Source organism: Haemaphysalis longicornis, unplaced genomic scaffold (assembly GCF_048455015.1).
Source record: "Haemaphysalis longicornis isolate Haplotype H1 unplaced genomic scaffold, Haemaphysalis longicornis Haplotype H1 scaffold_1, whole genome shotgun sequence".
Lineage (NCBI taxonomy): Eukaryota > Metazoa > Arthropoda > Arachnida > Ixodida > Ixodidae > Haemaphysalis > Haemaphysalis longicornis.
Window position 1 is genome coordinate 399443260 of NW_027526203.1, and position 18919 is coordinate 399462178.

At 47.0% G+C, this 18919-nt stretch overlaps 1 protein-coding gene across 1 annotated transcript in view; it reads right to left on the bottom strand.

Moving 5' to 3' along the window:
* Positions 1–5902: 5902 nt before the first annotated feature.
* Positions 5903–18919, bottom strand: part of LOC144155386 (uncharacterized) — a 72404-nt gene continuing 59387 nt past the window's right edge. The window contains exons 8-10 of the mRNA XM_077686777.1: positions 15763–15811; positions 14066–14242; positions 5903–6211 (exon numbers count right to left, since the gene is read on the bottom strand). Of these exons, the coding sequence (XP_077542903.1) occupies positions 6083–6211; positions 14066–14242; positions 15763–15811 (355 nt within the window). The 3' untranslated portion in view covers positions 5903–6082. The remainder of the gene's footprint in view (positions 6212–14065; positions 14243–15762; positions 15812–18919) is intronic.

Below are 18919 nucleotides of genomic sequence, written 5' to 3' on the forward strand. Positions count from 1 at the left end.
CACTTGGCCGGTGATATATCAAGGCAACGTGTCACGCGAAAGTTTTCAATCACGCTGACTGCACGCTGGAGCCTCGACTGGAGCACACGCCTGTTGCGGCCCGAGCACCAGATACAGATATCAGCGCACATGGAGATTTCAACCGATTTTGGCCGGCATACCACACCCTGAGGCACACCGCGGGTCACGTTATGGAGGGATGACTCACCGTCCGTTACAGACAAGTAGATGCCGTACATACAGTCGTACATTCGTCCCGCGATGCCTACAGACCTCATTGCTGTGCGGAGTCCGGACAGCTTCGCGGAGAACACAGTCATATGCCGATTTGATGTCAATGACGACTGCAATGGTAATGTGCCATCGGATCTTTGCGTGCTTCACATGTGTTTCAAGGGCAATGACGTCAATGCTGTTGTTCCTTGCAGCAGCCCAACATCTGCGACAGACACTTCTGTCAGCCAGATCGGCCAGTCTAAGCGAAGCAGTACCATCTTCTCCATGAGCTTACCGATGCAGCTTAAAAGCGCAATAGGACGATAAAAATCAATATTCTAGGGGTATTTGTCAGGTTTCAGAACTGGCACGATGCGAGCGCGCTTCCAGCCAGGCTCAGACGGCCGGTCTGCCAGTAGCGGTTGAATACTGACAAGAGCCACCACTTCGCATTGCCGCCTATAGATGACATAAAACTGTACAACTTATCCCCTCAGGGCCCGGAGAAGAGGCTTTGTTAACCGAGAACAGAGTAGCTTCAAGTTCTGCTATAGAGAATGGTTCGTCCATGCAGGGTATGTTCGGTGATGGGTTCGCTGCTTTGGAAATGGTCGTTGGTAAAGACCTCGATGCGGCAGTAACTTTAGCACAAAAGGCTTCAGTGGCATTCTCGTGCATTTTCGGAGAAATGAAGTCAAATGGCTCAACTGAGGTCGCGGTGCAGAGACCACGTACTAAACTCCATACCCTTGTGAGCGGCTTCCTAGGGTCTAGCTTCGAACAAAAGGACACCCATTCACGTTTGGCAAGCTTCTTCAGATGGCTCTGAATGAGCTTTTGCGTGCGTCTGGCTTCTCGGATGTCTTCTACTGCGGAAGTATTCCGCGCGCGCCTTTCTGCCCTTCTTTGGATCGCCCTGAGATTTTCATACTCAACGTCAGCCACTGTATACTCCTTGGACAGGTTCGCGGTTTTGCTGCACAACCTTAGGGTTTTTGTGATGCTGTTAATAGCGTCGTCGTATGACGAGAAATCACCAGCGCTCGTTTCGACTGCTGTAGAGAAGTTACCCCGCTGACAAACTGTACGGCAGATTTACGGCGACCAGCAGCCAAGCCGTTGACAATAACATAAGTTGGTACACGGCCACTTCCATGACACTCAATGACTGCATACCAGCTTGTGGTCGTTGATAATGCTGAGAAAACCATCGTGACGTCAATGGCACTTGACATCCGTCCACGATAAAACGTTGGTTGACCAGTGCTAATAACATACAAACTGAAGTCGTCTGCAATATCCAACAGGCGACGCCCTTTGGCCGTCGTTTTCTTGCTTCCCCATGACGGATGATGAGCAATAACGTCCCCCGTGAGGATGTGCGGATGTGGTGTACGACGAATTATGTCCTCCAGGCGCTGGGTGTTCAGTGATGCGTGGTGCGGAATATACGCAGCGATGACAGTAAAGGAAACTCTTGCGTGCCGCACGGTAATAGCTGCGATTGTGTTGCACAAAAGTGAGGTCGTTTCTCACACATAGCAGGACTCTTGTCTCTGCCACACCAGTTGAACGCAGGTCTGCGTACCCGGATAGCCGTAAATCTCTGGAAAGTCGGGACTCCGAGATGGCAACAACAGAGAACGGGTGTTCTTGCACAAATCTGCGGGAGTCTGGAAGTCGATGATCAAGTCCACATGCGTACAATTGGAAATTGTTGCTTTTTCCCGAATTTTCTCGACAATGGGGGAACGTATAGTTATGGTTGCCGTTGCCACCATTGTACCAGTAGGGGCGAAACGAAGTCGATGAGCGGGACGGCTTTGGCCAGTGGAGAGGACCGAGAGCTGAGGAAGAGGCGCACCGCTTCCACGATGAAGTAGATTGCAGAACCAAGGCCTGCCGAGTTACGTTCAGCTTGCGACTCGCGTTGTACTTTCAGGTAGGCAGGGGAAGGAGCTCCAGAGGACCGAGCAGCAGGGCCGGCCGGGTGGGTATGAACTGGGTTGGCGCCGGCGCCCCCGTAGTCGTGGAAATTGCTGCTGCTCTCGGAGCTTGTGAAAGGGCCTCCACTGAAGCCAGAGGAGGTGTAGCCGCAGGAGCAGCTAGGTGCCGCCATGGTAGCTGCAGTTTCAGGTTTTGAGAGTGCTGTTCGTTGTAGGGATGGTAAGGCAGGAAAGTCTTTATCCAAGTTCATAAGGATGGGCTGGTCTCCTTCCTGTGCTTGCCTTCTTGAATATTTCTTGTGTCCAGTAGCACGCTGCTTTTGTACAGCTGCTTTCGCAGACTTATAGTCAGTCTTGTGGAATAGCTTGTATTTGCAGGTCGCCTGCTCGTCACGGCGAGCCGAGCAGCTTCCAGAAGCTGCTTCATGCTTCTTCCCGCAGTTAGCACAACGGAGATTCGCGGCGTTGCACGTGGTAGATCGTGGTTGCCACCACACCGAGTGCATCGCGTTGGAAGCTGGCATATTCTGACACATGACCGAACCACAGACACTCAGTACACTGCCTGGGTGATTCAACATATCCGTAGACGCGGTAGAGCGTGTAGCCTATGATGACGTGTTCGGGGGTTGACTCTGTGGCTATTTGCACACTTCCGGATGTTTTGCCCAGTCTGCGGACTGATTTGGCTGGTATCCTCTGACGTAGTGCCAGAGGAATCTCAGGTGATGTGATATCTTGAGCTACACCTCCAATTACTGAAATAAAATTCTGAGCCAATTTCACGACAGTGCACAATGCGACAACTGTATTTAGCAGTTCAAAACTGATGCATCTTCCTGATATGAGCGCAAAGCTGCACACAGCATGCACAGTCGCAGCGCGCTCGCCTGCAACTTTGTTTTGATTCGCCGCCGTGCGCTATGGGAGCCACATTGTGCGTTTTATTTTTTAACACTTCAGTCCAGGGGGGGTTTGGGGGTTCGAACCCCTCCCGAAATCTTTTCCAGGCAGCACGTAAACAATACTTACTGTTGCTTTCAGCAAAACTACCCCCTTCCCAAAATTCATAACCCCCCCCCGAAAAAAATTTCTGGGTACGGCCCTGCTTTAGTCGTATCTTTAATCGAGCCACCTGAATGCTCCAGGCGGGAAGCGAAAGCGAAAGAACGCAGGACCAGCCAGAAGGCGGCTATGATAAATGCAGTCACATCCTGCACGAAGCTGCCCGAGACCTCGTTCGAATCAGAAAGATGCATCAACATCCAATTACGGATCGACTTCTTTGAAGCAAAGTCTGTTTTAAATACAAGTTACTTTTTTGAACTGCAATAAATTAGTTGCGCAACTTCTTTTTATCTCCCGAATGCGGTTATTTTGTTGTGTACCGCCATGCGGCGATATCCAATTTCGGCCGCTATTTGTTTTGGGTAAGTACAGTGCACAATATCTGCAGTACAGTAAAACCTCATTACAAGAGACACTCAAGGGGCCCGGGAAACATGTCGCATGTAACCAAGGTCTCTTGTATGCAATGTTGCTAACATCAGAGCTCTTCGATGTAGGCAGTTGCGAAACTCCGCCTCAAAAAACGGCCCGCAGCTGGAACCCCCCCCCCCCTGCTTTGGATCGTGCGTACCGTGGCGCCACTGTGGCCGCCGCATGCACTATCCAAAAAACAAACGAATTATTGAAACTGACAATTTAACTTTAAATTTTGTTTTAAAGTGCATAATTCTTTATTTTTGTGCTTTCATAAGTTATTCATTGCTATTTTAACTCCGGTTTTTAGGTGGCGATTGTTTCTGCGTCCGCGCATCTACCTCGAACAATTGGCGCTTGTGCGGGCACTCCGGCACAACATAGGTCTGAACTGAAGTACCAAATTTGGAGTTATCGTTTGGCCTACAGCTCATTGTATGCCAAAACTAATCTAGTATCCGATAAAGTGGCTCTAAATAATCAGTTTCAGCTGGCATAAAGCCGTCGAAGCAACCATTTTTTTGCCGCCAGAATACCGAAGAGGACGCGCAGCAGACGACAGTGCGTAAGCGACGGTTGACCCCATGGCCGCATTTCTTTTTACTACTTTTGCTCCGTATGTATATAAAGCACTTGCATAGTTCAACACATTGGGCTCCTTTGTCATAACAAATTTACGTAAGCACTCAGATACCATTTTTCGCCCAGATCGTCGAGCGGCGAAGCAAGTTGTATAGTTTATTTTGTCACCAAAAGATGGCGCCACTGTAAAACAAGATCCAAAGCAGTGGACCCGTCTTAGGGCCACTTTTTGATACATGGGGCCTATGGGGAGTTTCGCAACTCCTCTATCAAGTAACTCTCGCTAACATGGCAAACATTGGAAAACGAACCACACTGCTTTTGCTCAAATTTCTCTTGTAAAGAGGTTCTACGGCAATAACGAAATATTCGTTATAACGAGCAAATCACGGCACCCCTTGAATTTCGTTACCACGAGGTTTCACTGTACTACTGTAGTAGTACATGTCATGTCAGTGTTCTTAAAAAAAAAAATTCAGTGCCCTTCCACTTTGTGAAGAGGGATGGCCAGCAAAGCTGCGGTGCCGAGTCTCAACGTGAGGTTTGACTGGGACGTAGTCCAAGGGGTGCAGGAAGCAAAACACGTTTGTTTGTAATTTGCGATTGAACATTGTTTCTGGTTATTAACTGAAAGTCCAGCCCTGTCCAGTCACTGCTCCCCGCGCATGCACAGCACGGCTCTTCACGAGCCACGTGAAACGGGCTCCGACGTAGCATCAGACTTGGCTACTGCGCAATTGCGGCGCACACCTGGGCACGCGCCGGCGCGTCTGCCGCGGCTATGACGCAACACAATCCACTTTAATCCAACCCAATCCAATCGTATCCAATTTAATGCCCCTCGCGCTTGCGCAGAACGGCAATTCACGGCACACGCGAAAATGCTCAACCTCGGCCAGTGTAGCTTACGCTACAAAACTCACAGGAATCGTGGGTAGAAATTTATTATAGCGCGCGTATGGTAATCACGGCGCATGCTCTATGAAGGCCCTAGGACCTTAATTTTGTATGACTTTTTCCCATGCCCTGCAGGTGTGGCGCGCAGTTTTACGATTTCGGGGATTCGAGTGGGCTCTGCAACGTGGCGCTGCGCTCGCTAGCGATTCCTGTCTACATTGTTTTGGGACCGGATACTATCTGCTGGATCCTAGCCATTTACAGCTTTGCTGCAAAAAAAAAACTGCTAGACAACTTCCATCAATCCTGTTCGCCATTCATAATTTGTCAAGTTAGAATTCAGAGTGGACCAATGCATGGGCTGGCCGTACCTTGTTTGTAAAACTTGCAGTCCCAGAAAATTAACACTGCCTCAGTTACAGGACTCATTATGGTACATTGCAGAGGTACTAGATAAAAAAAATTGTACCTGTGATATTGGAAAATGAATTTATGCAAGAATAATTTGGACCCACTAAATAGCGCAAATGAGGCCTTGACCTACAACTACTACTAATAAGCACCAAGTCGTCCCATTTTTTTTAGTCACGTGGGCCGGATTGAAGTTGGACTACTTTTTTTAAAGAAAGCAAGGATGTCTCTAAAAGGCTCTTGCACTTTGGTGGCAGTCGAGAAGGCCTGGCTGCTGACCGACCACCGTCCATCAAAGAATACTGGAAGAACCAGTTCCATGTGCAGTTCCGTTGTAATGGAGAGGCACATTCCAACAACCACACTAGTCTAGTTTCCAGAATAGTCCATGCAGCCTTTATACACTTTTTTGACACACAGGCATGCATATACCGGGTAAAAACAAATTTTCATTATACACATGTTACAGTGGACGTCAACAGGGTAAACGCTTTTTTTTTGTACTAGCTGTTCCGTCGGGGTGCAAAACCGGGATCGAGTAGGGGCACTCAAACAACTGAGGGCTCAACGTTCTCCTTAAGTGGAGGCTTGGGCAGGACGACAACAGAGTTCTGCTTGTCGAGCTTGCAGATCTTCTTCTCAAGGCCCTCAATGATAGCTTGCTTCAGCGCTAGCTCCTGCAAAAATTGAAAGACACACTTGACAAATGACCACTATCAGAACACGACAGGTACAAAATTAACAAGATGCAGCACACACAATAGCAATCATACCATTTAGGGAGAGACATGGTTTGGGAAAAAGATTGCAAAAAAGTAAAGCTTTTGACATAATTTCCGGCAAGTGTGTAGTTTCTCGTACAAGGAATGCGCATTTGTGCTATAATGTCGCTTTAGAACAGTGATGGTAGCCTAAATTAGCTGCGTTTTGATGAGAAAACGGTACTTCTACAATGTGTCGCTCTTTCGCCAGCTGCAATCTCAGCTGTCTAGGCTTCATTAAGAACAGTCCTTCTCCTTTTTAAATTTCCCTTTTAAACTGCTTCAGTTTATCCACTACTTGGCCATAAAGCGCAGGTAGAAAGATTCACAAAGCATGACTCAATTGGCTATTTAGTGCAAATGATCCCAGGGCGCCACCTGAATGGCGGCGAGGCACGGGTTGTGTCACCCTGTTTTGGCAACTACCACCAAGCAGAACTCTGGCGCATCATAACGAGAAGTGCCATGGCGCCTCTTAATAGGATGCGCATCATGATCCTGTTAGCCACGGACATGGATGGCTCTTCGAAATTGCGACTGCTTCTGGTCGGCATGTACAAGTCTCGTTGGTGCCTGCAAGGGAACGCATATGTGCATCACCTGCACCTTTAATTAATGGGAAGGCATGGGTGACGCGTGTGCTGTTTTGGAACTGGCTGCAGGAGTGGGACCAGGAGCTTGCGAAGACTGGGCGCAAAGTCTGCTTTTTGCATCACAATTGTTTGGCACACCACTGCGGAGTGTCACTGAAGCACATTGCACTGTGCTTTATCCCGCCCAATGCAACTGCGGTAGTCCAACCCCTCAACCAGGGTATCATTTGTGCTTTTAGGCACGGTTACTGAAAACGCCTTGAGGAACAGCTGCTTGCGAAGCTTCGTGTCGGCCACAAGCTGAAAATACACCTGCTGACAGCAACTGAAATGTTGAGATACGCATGGAGCAATACGACTCCTGACATTATCTGTAACTGTTTCCGCTTGCAGCACTAGAGACGAAAGCCACACAAGCAGTGAGCCTGGACAAAGGCAACAGCATCGGTGAACTGTGGGAAGAGCTTAGCAATGTCTCTGATGCTATTCTGGAAGGTGCATCCTTCGCGGATTGCCATGCAGACACAGACACCGTCGCTGATGGGAAAGCAGCTGGTGCTGCAAAAGCATCAAAGAGGCGGAGGAAGATGCAAGTAAAAGCCGTCCGATGCTTAATGAAGCGCTTTTGGCAGCAGGTATACTCCGTCAATATTGCGTTGAAATTAAAGGGAACGCACTTGAACCGGTGCTAACGATGCCTCAATAGGTAGTGTGCAACACCTAAAGAGGGCGCACTTTTACGCCGTGTCAGCACCACCCCCCGCCACACCAGCATCCCGTTGGCTGGCTCCACTGCAGCCAGCTGCTAGAGCGGCGTTTGGCATGGCGAACAGTGTAATCCAACCGGCTGGATTTCACCGTAACGACTGTTCCAAATTTTTTACTGGCTTCAATGAAGAAAGAGGCGTCAAACTTTATGACGGCAAGCATGTTTTCGATGTGTTGGAGGAACACGACGGTGCACAGAGCAGCCGTTGTCAATTGTCGCTGCATACGACAACCAAGCGTAAACGAGAAGGCTTATGACGTCACAATTCATGTGTGTAATCATTTTTATTTTACTTTAGCGCTGTCTCCTTGTAAATTAGCAAAGGTTAATGCGACCGATCGATGCAAGTAGCCCATCCATCTTTGTCTAGCGAATACAAACGGTTACTATCTGCATTTTTGTACATGTGAACAGCTCATTAAACTTTGGCATTTGAAATGGGTTTTCACAATGGTTCCTTGCCACTGGTGCCACAAAAGTTTATTGAGCTGTAAAACTAGTTTCAAGCGATGCATCAAGAAAAGCGCTTCGTTTATTGCATTCACCAGGGTTCATAGTACTGGAAAATATAAGGATTACATGGTTAATTATCTCTAATTATATTGGGAAATAATTGACTGACTTAAAAATAATTGCATATTTGAAATCACTGGGGAAACAAGCTGCAAGATTGACAAGTTTCACAGAATTTACTTAAAAATTAAAAGAAATTGTTTTAACCCTTTATGGGACAGTGGGACATTTACAACCCACTTTTTGACTGCAGTTTAAAAGCCGCGCCACACCAAAACCACCGCCGCTGTTTAGCTGAGACTGCTGTCGCCATCTGGTGAGTGTCTAACCTAACGTTTTTAAACATTATTTTCTACGAAGCACTAGGGGGCAGCACAATATAACGTTTCATTCGAAGCGTTCCGAATTCGTTTACCGCGCTCAGTTTCGCAGGTATTTTGAGTCGACGTGCACTAAATACACAATGGCAAGTAAGTGTGAAAGTTTTATTTCTCGTGTGGGTTTCTATATAGAATCACTGTGTTATGTTTTCTGATTTTATTGTCGTACTGGCTACCCGGAAAGTTGTGCAACATGAGTGACGCAATTTAGAGCTGGCGAAATTTCCTAGGCCTAATTTTCGTCTCGCTTACGTCGGAATTTTAGCGCGCTATTGCATTCTCTTTTCATTCCAGGGAGGTCGCTATCAGTTGAAGAAGCGGTTGAGCTTCTGTTCAGGCTTCCAGATGATCCTCGAGAAAGCGACATCGAGAGTGAACTTGCAGACAGTGAGAATGAAGTTGTGCCCGCGCTGGCTCCGGTCGAGGAAAGTGACTCAGATGACAACGCGCTTGATCAGCCATCCACAAGCACAGGAAAAAGGAGGCGATCATCGTACGTCAGGAAGAAGCCCAAAAAAAGGAAAAGACGCCCGAGAAGTCCTGAGCCAGTCCAATCGGATAACTCTGACAGCCGAGATGTTGCCTCGGAAGGAACCGCTTTGTGGTCTACAGCTCTTTCGGTTCTCAACAATCGCTCTGTGAGTAGCCTGGAACCGCAGTATTCAAGCAAGTTGTCCTCATCTTGTACACCATCCGAGTCATTCAGCCTGTACTTCAATGATGATGTACTTGAAATGATCGTGCTTGAAACAAACCGCTATGCCAGGCAGGAGGCTCGAAGAGGGTGGCACGATCTAACAAAAGGTGAACTGAAAGCCTATTTGGGCATTCTTATTTTGATGAGCGTAAATCCTGCGCACCATCTGTACCTCTACTGGAGTAGCGACAGCTTTTTCAATGTGAAGGAGATATCCAGTGTGATGACATTCAAGAGGTTTCAGGCCATTATGAACTCACTGCACTTTTACGACAATGAGAAGATAAAAAGTAAAGGTGAAGAGGGTTTTGATAGACTGGCCAAAATACGACCTCTTGTGGACACCTTGAACAAAAAGTTTCTTCAAGAGTACAAGCCTTCTGGCCACCAGGCAATTGACGAAAGTATGGTGCGTTTCAAAGGACGATCGGCTTTGAAACAGTATGCCCCCATGAAACCAATCAAACGCGGGTACAAGGTATGGTGTAGAGCGGACTCTGTGACTGGCTACCTCTGCGAGTTTCAAATATATGAAGGGAAGTCTGCAGAAAGAGAGGCTGGACGTACACTTGGAGAACATGTCGTTCTTTCTCTTTGCAACAATGTTGACGAAGACAGTACGCTCTACTTTGATAACTTCTTCACTACGACCAAGCTCATGGAAGAGCTTTCAGAAAAACAAATTATGGCAGCAGGCACGGTTAGAACAAATAGGAAGGATTTACCTCATGAAATCAAAGTGGACCAGAAATTGAAGAGAGGGGACTATGTTTGGCGATCAAAGGGCCAATTGACGGCGTACCAGTGGCGTGACAACCGAAATGTGACGATGCTGTCAAACTTCCATGATCCATCTGAGGTGGTTGAAGTGAACCGGATGCTTTCTAATGGAGCCAAGGTGGGCGTGACATGCCCCAAAGTAGTCTCTGACTACAATAAGTTCATGGGGGGTGTCGACCGATTCGACCAAAAGCGTAACGCATATATGTGCGACCGTAGGTCGAAAAAGGGTTGGTACAGACTCTTCTATTACCTCTTAGATGCAGCTGTAGTCAACGCTTTCATTCAGCATTGCCACTTCACACCAAACGAATACTTGTGGTTTCGTCTTGCCCTTGGAAGGGAGCTTATCAGCGGTCAGAGCTTCAGGAAAAAGACGGCCATTCCCGCTTTTCAGCACAAGAAGCGTGGACGTCAGTCTGGACAGAAGATGGTGGGCGTTCCTGGAGAAATCAGATTTCACAAAGGTGACCACCACCCTGTGAAGACAACCGGACGTAAACGGTGCAGGTGGTGTTCTACCAAGGCGAAGGAAATTAGGACGGCACTTGTATGCAAAGTCTGCAACGTGCCGTTGTGTGCTACATGTTTCTTGCCTTTTCATAACGGAAAGTGAAGGTTTTCATACAGCCAGACGTTGCTGTTTGCAAGAGTGCAATTTTGAATAAATTTAGTACCCACATTTTTTTTATTGCCAACAGCCCTGTCGAATGTGGTTACTGGGACCATATTGTCCCACATTCTCTGGTTGTCTAAACAACGAGTGGGACATATGCGTCCCACTTTTTTTGAGTCCCCCTTTGCACTGACGAAACTAAAATTTCATATGTCACATAGTGATGTAGTAACCATCAGTTTTATACAGACAAAATGAATTGATCGTGTTTTTTCTCATTGTGTCCCATAAAGGGTTAAGACCCATGTCCTCCCCACTCTACCAAGTCGCAGCTATTTCTGAAGTGCCCTAGGCGTACTACAGTGTAGACCATTTATAATGTAACCGCTTATAATGCGGGACCAGATATCATGCGGGTTTTCCTGGCCACCGGTAGGCCTCCCATAGAAGTCAATGCATAAGCTTACCGCCCTTAATGCGGCTGCCAGAAGCGCAATAACGTTTATAGTGCGGTGTTTCGGTAGGTCCACTGATCGACCGGCGTAGCTGGGGCATCGTTTTGGCATCGCGAGACAATGCCACTCTGGCCGCAACAGTCTTCCCACGGCAGCCAGGCAGCACTCGTGTCTTTGGGACCGCAACTATCAGTTAGCAACTACAGCAACTTCATTATAACGAGACGGGCTATAACAAAATAATGAATATAGCGAGCAAATTGTAATTTCCTTTGAAAGTTCCCATAGGAAGCAGCGTATTTAAACCTCGTTTTAAAGGAGCCATGAAGAGAAAATGCAAGTTGGTTTTATTCGAAAGATTTCGTGTTTTATAGTGCCCCCAGCGCTTGTCCGGATACTAACGGTGCTTTATTCACTGAGAAATTAAACAATTTAGGTTAAAATTTTGATTTTCCCGCTCAATCGTGCGTTTTCGTGGTCCCAAGTGACATCACGGGAACCGACCGCTCTGCAGCCTAGAGTACCTTCATTCACGCATCCGCCGTACAGGGTAGAGACACGTAACGCTGGCGCCGCCATGTTCGGTTGCTCGCTCACCGCCGAAGCAAGTCATCGTGTCAAAACCGCGCTAAAATTATCGCCGCAGCGCGGTTTACTGAAGAAGTTTGAATCATATTGTCTGTTTCGCGTTGCTAGGTCTCGTGGGAAACGAAAAGAATAACGCGTTGAGCCCGTTGGCCCAATTGCGGCAGCACGGGACCGTTCAAAGGTTGTCTCCACCCTGTAGCGGTGTTGGTTTGTTCCCGCGTTTCTTTACGTTCCGTAACCTAGATGGCGCCACCATACCGTGGCAAGCGTTTGGTTTGTTTTTGCCCGCATTTAAACCTGGCTTGTTTTTGTTCTGGGAGAAAATATTCGTTCCCTGAAACAGTGCTCGCTCGACAAATGGGGTCACGTAAGACACCGTTGCTTGCGTCAATCGGCCAGTGTCGTCTGAGACAACCCCAAGCCCCATAGTGCTGTGCAGCTAAACCAAAGCATGCTGTGCGCAGTACGAACAGCAGAACGCATCAGTACTTCTATGTTTACATGTGCTTTCGTAACTTCCACTGTTGTCCCATCATTCCTATTGCTTTGTAAAGAATGTGCCCTAAATTTAAGCGCAAATCGCTCGTTCGTCTAGTTTGTAAGCTCTACCTAATTTGCGTCTGCTTCTGCCAGCCTCCGCCAATCGCAGAGCTTAGCCCATGTGACATCACAGGTTCTGTTGCGGGAAATGAGCTGGTGGGTCGCATGACCATTCCCGTTTTTCCTAATTATGTAGCTTATTTGAGCGAAGTTTACGTTAAAAGTGGTGTCAGTATGATTCTAACGAGACAATCTTTTGAATGAACCAAACTTGTGTTTTCTCTTCATGGCTCCTTTAAGGAGGCAAAATTTGCCCATTACAGGCTATAATGAACAGATTTCATTAGGAAATAAAATTGAGCCAATTTCACGACGGTGCGCAACGCGACAGATGTATTTAGCAGTTCAAAATTCCAACCTTGCATCTTCCTGCAATGCGCGCAAAGCTGGACGTGGCACACATGGTCGCAGCATGCTCACCTGCAAGTTCGTTGTGATTCGCCGGCATGCGCTACGGGAGCCACATTGTGTACATTTTTTTTTAAGCACTTCGGTCTTATCTTTTATCGTGCTATGCACCGCGTGATTGGAGCCACCTGAATGCTCCAGGCGGGAAGCAAAAGCGAAAGAACGCAAGTTCAGAAGGCGACTATGATAAAAGCCATCACATCTTGCACGAAGCTGTCCGAGACATCGTTCACATCAGAAAGATGCAACACCATCCAATCACGGACTTTTTTTCAGCAATGTCTGTTTGAAATATGTTACATATTGTGAACTGCAATAAAGTAGGTGCGTGAATTTTCCTTTTTATCTCCGGAATGCTGTTATTTTGTCGTGTACAGCCATGCGGCAAGATCCAATTTTGCCTGCTATTTGTTTTGGGCAAGTACAGTGCACAATATTTGCAGCAAATTCCCGCTACGGCTATAACGCAATATTGGTTATAACGAGCAAATCACGCTGTGCCTTAATTTCGTTACGAGGTTGAACTGTATCGATCTAATTGCGGTGCATATTACAGTTCACTATACCGTAATTACCTGATTCTAATGCGCACCCGATTTTCCTGGCAAAAAAAACTGAAAAAACTTGCACCTCTGATTGTAACGCGCACGGAACTTTGTGAGCAAGAAAAACGAATGTGAGAGAAACGGGCGATTTATTTCCCGAAGTAATCTCACTCATCTCACTCCTCGTCGCTCTCCGCTGACCACAACATCTCGTCCTCGGTGCCATCAAGTGCGTTCGCGATGCCACACTTCTGAATGAACGTTCAACCATGGTCGATGGGTGTGCGAGGTGTGGCCCACGCCTCGCACGCCCATCTCACGAGCTTCTCTGGAGGCGCACGCTTCAGCCGACCGCTCATTTTGAACGCGTGAGAGCCGCTGCTGCCATTGCTGTTATCAAGAGCGCAAGTGGAACGATTTGACGATTTATGTGAACGCCGATAGAAAAGCCTAGGCGCCTATGCTTCCCGCGCCTGAAAAATCGTTGCTAAAAGCTTTGACGCCATCTTGAGATGGCGATGCCGATGGTGATGGCGATGGGTGGGACGAAATTTCCACTGATTCGGCAGTTTCGGTTTCGTATCCAATTCTAACGCGCATGCGATTTTTCGACCTATTTTTCCGGAAAAAAAGTGCGCGTTAGAATCGGGTAAGTATGGTAATCGGATTTGAACCTAGATGTTAGGAATGCCGGCTTGTTCGAATGCTATGCTCGCGTTTCATGCACTCAGCGATGTCCTCAGAGTAAAGTGCGCCTCTTCAGTCCTAATGAGTGCACGAGCTGCAAAATCCTAACTAGCCTTAAACACTTGCCCTCTGCACTCACCTGCTTGTAGTGGCTCCTCTCCTCCAAGATCCTGCGCAGGTAGCTGATTTTCTGGCGGTGGTTTTGGTGGCCCAGGGACTTTGTGACCGCCTCCGTCAGCTTTTCTACCTCGCTTTGGGTGGCCTGCTTCTGCTGCTCGAGCACTCGAACCTCGAGCTCGTACGTCTCGACAACGTCCTGTGTGGTGCACGGGATAGGAATCCATTAGTTCACTGGGCCGAGTTAGCCAGAGGGTGAATCGGCCACACATTTCACACAAATCCAACAGGAAAAACAGTATTTCTAGAATCCTAGAGCAGTACCTGGACGCAAACTGCAAAACTACTATGGCAGTCGACCTTGGAGCAGATATGAAACAATGCTTAGCGGCTGGCAGGGTTCAAAGTGCAGAGCCTGTGGTACAGGCAAAGATAAAATTGGCCACCTGTCATAGGTAACACCGTTAACCACCTAACCATGTGGGGTCCAACAGGGCTTACTGAACAAGCTTCCAGTAAGAAACTAGGTTTAGCTGCTAAGAATACTTAAACGATTTTGAGCGGTGTTTAGTAAGAGGCTAGATGCCAATGTTTGAAGTAAATAGGCAGAGTCACTGCCGTGCTAGGCCATATCTTGACGCGTTCGAATAGTATTGGTCCAGATCATAAGGGAAAGCATCTAATGTGGAAACACTGGACTTGTTACATAAGTTCAGCATCGTAGTTGTAGCCATGAATGACACCAAATTTCTGAGTGAAGCTCTTGTAAACAAATCACTGTATTTACACGATTATAACGTGCACCTTTTTTCACAGAAATTACACCCCAATATCATACACATGTTAGGATCGAGCAACAGCCAAAAATAGCGCTAGTGGTTTCTTGTCATTATCGACATAGCCAAAGCTTCAAATTCATGTTTGACTGCCCTGAAAGTTTACAAGAGGCCAAGACGAACGACAAGAAACATACACACGGTGAGTGCAAGCATTCTTAGCATAGTCAAACATGGATCAGTACCAACTGGCCCTCTTCTTAGCATTGCTGAAAACTTCCAAGATTGTGAAGACAGTGGCAATGACAAAGTAACAAAAAGAGAAACACAATTAAGTTTTATCTTTTCAAGCAAAAAGAAGGCACCTACCACATGTGAAATATTACAAACTGCAGCAACACACACCCACACACAGAAAAAAACAAAGATGCACTCAGGAGGCATTTGCACCATTTTGGTGGGTGGTGATGGGTGCTGAGGGGGGCTCATGCTACCTGCCAGGCCCAAAGGTCCCATGCACGGGTGTTAGGACCTCTGAGGGCTTGGTGAGTGCTTCTGGTGCTCATAAAATTTAAAGAAACTCTAGCGGATAGCAAGCCCCCTCTTTAGACAGTATGCCAAATATAGCAAGCGCACACATTTCCACACTTTGCCTTGATGAAAAAGCAGCAGCAAACATCCATTATAGCGTGCAGTGCATCCCTTTCTACAGACGGTTGCCATTCTGTGACAGCCTCTCTAGCAGATTTTCTTTTTACAGTTTTAGAGATCTAAGTTAGGAAAGAGGGCAACGGAAGCCGTCCTAGCATGGTACTAAATGAAGTTCTACACACATAAATGCCTTGTTCTGTGAAGAAAAATTCGGAACCTTTTCTTTTTGGGGAGAGGGGGCAACACCGCAATATAGAACACTGCGGTCTGTATACAACGCAAGGGCACCTACCTGAAATTGCGCCCAGGCTGACTCTATGGCCTCACACTTGCTCCTCCACCTGCATGAAATATGGTTGCTTTTTCTACTCCATACAGATTGGATTGGATTGGAAAAACGTTTATTTGACCTGCAGTAAAGAAAGAACTACAAACATGTATCACATCTGAAGACAATGTTGCTAGGGAATACGTTGCTACAGTATACGTGGCCCAGTGCCAATGGTATTCAGGTGATTGCAGATTGCAACAAAGTGAAAAATTACCTCGTCTCAGCATGCCTGTGCGGGAAATACAATAGGTAACTAGGCAGGCTCCCCTGCTTCCGCAAAAGATTCCAGACATAATTTTTTTGTCCTATTCAAGCAACTCGAATATTTTATCTATACTAGCTGGTGAATGAATCTGTCTCGCTGCACATCAGTGACATAACCATGCAAAGACAACTCGACTTTTGTAGCATATTATGGCTTATTTTACCCAAAATCTGAAAATGTGTGCTCAAAAGGATGCAGCCACTACTTCGAATTTATTCTGTGACTTTGATACATAGTTACATAGTTATTAGTGAATTCACTAAGTTCTTAAAGAAGCTGCTGCTGCAAACATTGCTAACTCACATAACCTGGACTCAGACATGAACACAACCTAAGAATCTTACTTCTACACTGATGAACAGCAAGTGTAAAAATATAAAATATTAGATGTAATGCCGTTTGTTAGTGAGTCTTGTATACAAGGCCAAACACATGCATTGCCAGTCAGGCAGAAAAGAGCTGACAAGTGGGTGTGAGATGCACATGGTCTAAATGGTTGGCTGCAAAATATAGAGTACCAACCTGTGGAAAGCACCAAACACTGCAGCATTCCCTCATCAACTTCCGCCAACTCTCATCTGTGCATGTTCGTACAGGCTTGAAAAGCAAAAATTCAAGGGTTTTCAAGGACTTTCAAGGACCAGAAAACACATTTTCAAGGTCCCCATCTAACGTTTTATATGGGATTATTTATAACTTTTCCAACACAATGCAAAAGTTTTTTTATTGCACAATACCTAAGCACATTAGTGCACATTTAGATAGTTTCTAACGGGTTCGTAAATGCTTCCCCAGCTTTATTTTTTATTTCATGGCTGGTATTTAGAGGTTTTTCTTTTTCCTTTGTGTTTGCTGAGGCTGTTTGATTTTAAAACTTAGTTAATGTGCCTGCATCTCCTCCTTTGTCAGCAAGAGTATCAGCTAAAATTAAATCCGCAAGTGTTGCTGCAAGGCAGGATGAACAATGTACATGTCCACCATTTGCACGAAAAAGCAAACGCAGATGGAGCGTATGAGGCACAGGAAACATGCAAGGAGCATGCGTCCACAGACTATATGGAAGATAGAGAACAGAAGCTGGCTTTCACTGGATTGTATCGTGACATGGATTGGATTAAGTGTCTGCTCCCACCAAACTTGTAATTTCACGCAATACACTGAAACTTGATTGTTACGATGTTTCTTTACATTTGTTAGCACCTAAAATCCACGACAAACACTTTTAATCCTTGTGAAAAGACAGGGCCATTGATTCTCTCCAGAAAAATAAAGGGTTTTCAAGGACCATTTAAAAATTCCAGGACTTTCCAGGCCTTGAAATTGACACTACTAAATTCAAGGGTTTTCAAGGTTTTCAAGGACCTGTGCGAACCCTGGATGGGAAGCACAAGGTCGCCCAAGTACGAGAGCCTTGCATCATCCCCAACTCCATGATATCTCGTAAGCACACTTCGTACGCACCCTTGAAGACCCCTAGACCCCTCAGGAAGCCACCAAGCCAGCCAAACTGAACAAACAGATGGCACAAAGGCCTCCAGCCAGAGTTTCATCTCCCACCAGAAAAGGATCCGACCAACGCCACTTGTCCCATGGTCCTACAGCAGCCTTGGGAACGCCCATCAAGTAACGGGTCCCCTGCTGAAGACTCAAAGAATGAGTGGAGCTAGCCAAAGGAGTCCAGGCCTTTCACCGCTAGTATGAGGAAACAGTACGAGGGAAATGTTTTTAACCTCAAGCACTCAGCTTGCATTTGGTTGAGCAACCGTAAATGCTACCTTAACCCCTTGCCTATTCAAGACAGAGTTGCCCAGGATGGTCTCTACGGGTGTGCGAAGGAAGTGGGCTGAGCTGATGCTGTATACAACACCCCCAAGAAGCGGTTGTGGTTTGTGTTCTCCACGGAAAACCCAAGATGACCAAAGGAGGCTTTTGTTGTGATGTGTAAAGCAAGAGCTCCTCGCTGGCTTTGTCTGCAGCCCCTGAAAGATGGTTGCTGAATTCCTGTCTGAGGCTTCAACCATGGAAGGGGGTGGGTGAAGAAGAACAAAGAAACCCACGACATGCACTCACGGCAGCATGACCGTAACATTAGTACATTAATGACAAACCACATCAAGCCATAGGCATCACGTTGGACACGTTATGTGAAACCGTCCCTGCGGTTGCCTGAGAGATACTGAGCAAGCGACTCTTCATGACGGCACAACTAAACGCCCACTTGATAACCGATTAGACCCACAAAGTCCAACAAGCTACCGGGACTTGCATTTCGCCAGAATCTGCCCATGCGCCTCAAATTCTAACCTCATGTTCTCGAGGTTTTACATGCTGATGCTAACCTGGGCTATGACGCACAACATAGCAGACGACTATGGATTCATTTAGACCACTTGGGGGTCTCTAACATGTGCCGAAATCTTGACAAGGGAAGGGAGTTTGCTTTTTGCCTCCACAAGGAAAACTGCCTCCATGGACAAGAATCAAACCCGTGACTTGATGCTCAGTGCCCCCATGGGCCTAGAGCCCTGGCCCACACAGCTGCCATTCGTTGCCTTGGCCCTTCCACAGTTCATCACCAGGAGGCCCCATTCTACAGCCAACCACTGCCACCCGCCTCAAGACCAGGAAGACTGATGTGTGGTAAACTCCCGATTGTCACCCGCTGTTCTACTGCTAGAAGCCAGCCACATGTACAGTTGATTCCCCTACAAACACCTCGGTCTGCGAGGTTACGCCGTTGATTCCCAATGCCCCTTGCCGGCACAGTGCCTGAACAAGGGGTCGAATCTCTTTGGGAGCTGAGAACTAGCACACTTCTACCGTTGCTCCCATCCATATGGTCTGCTGAGCCAC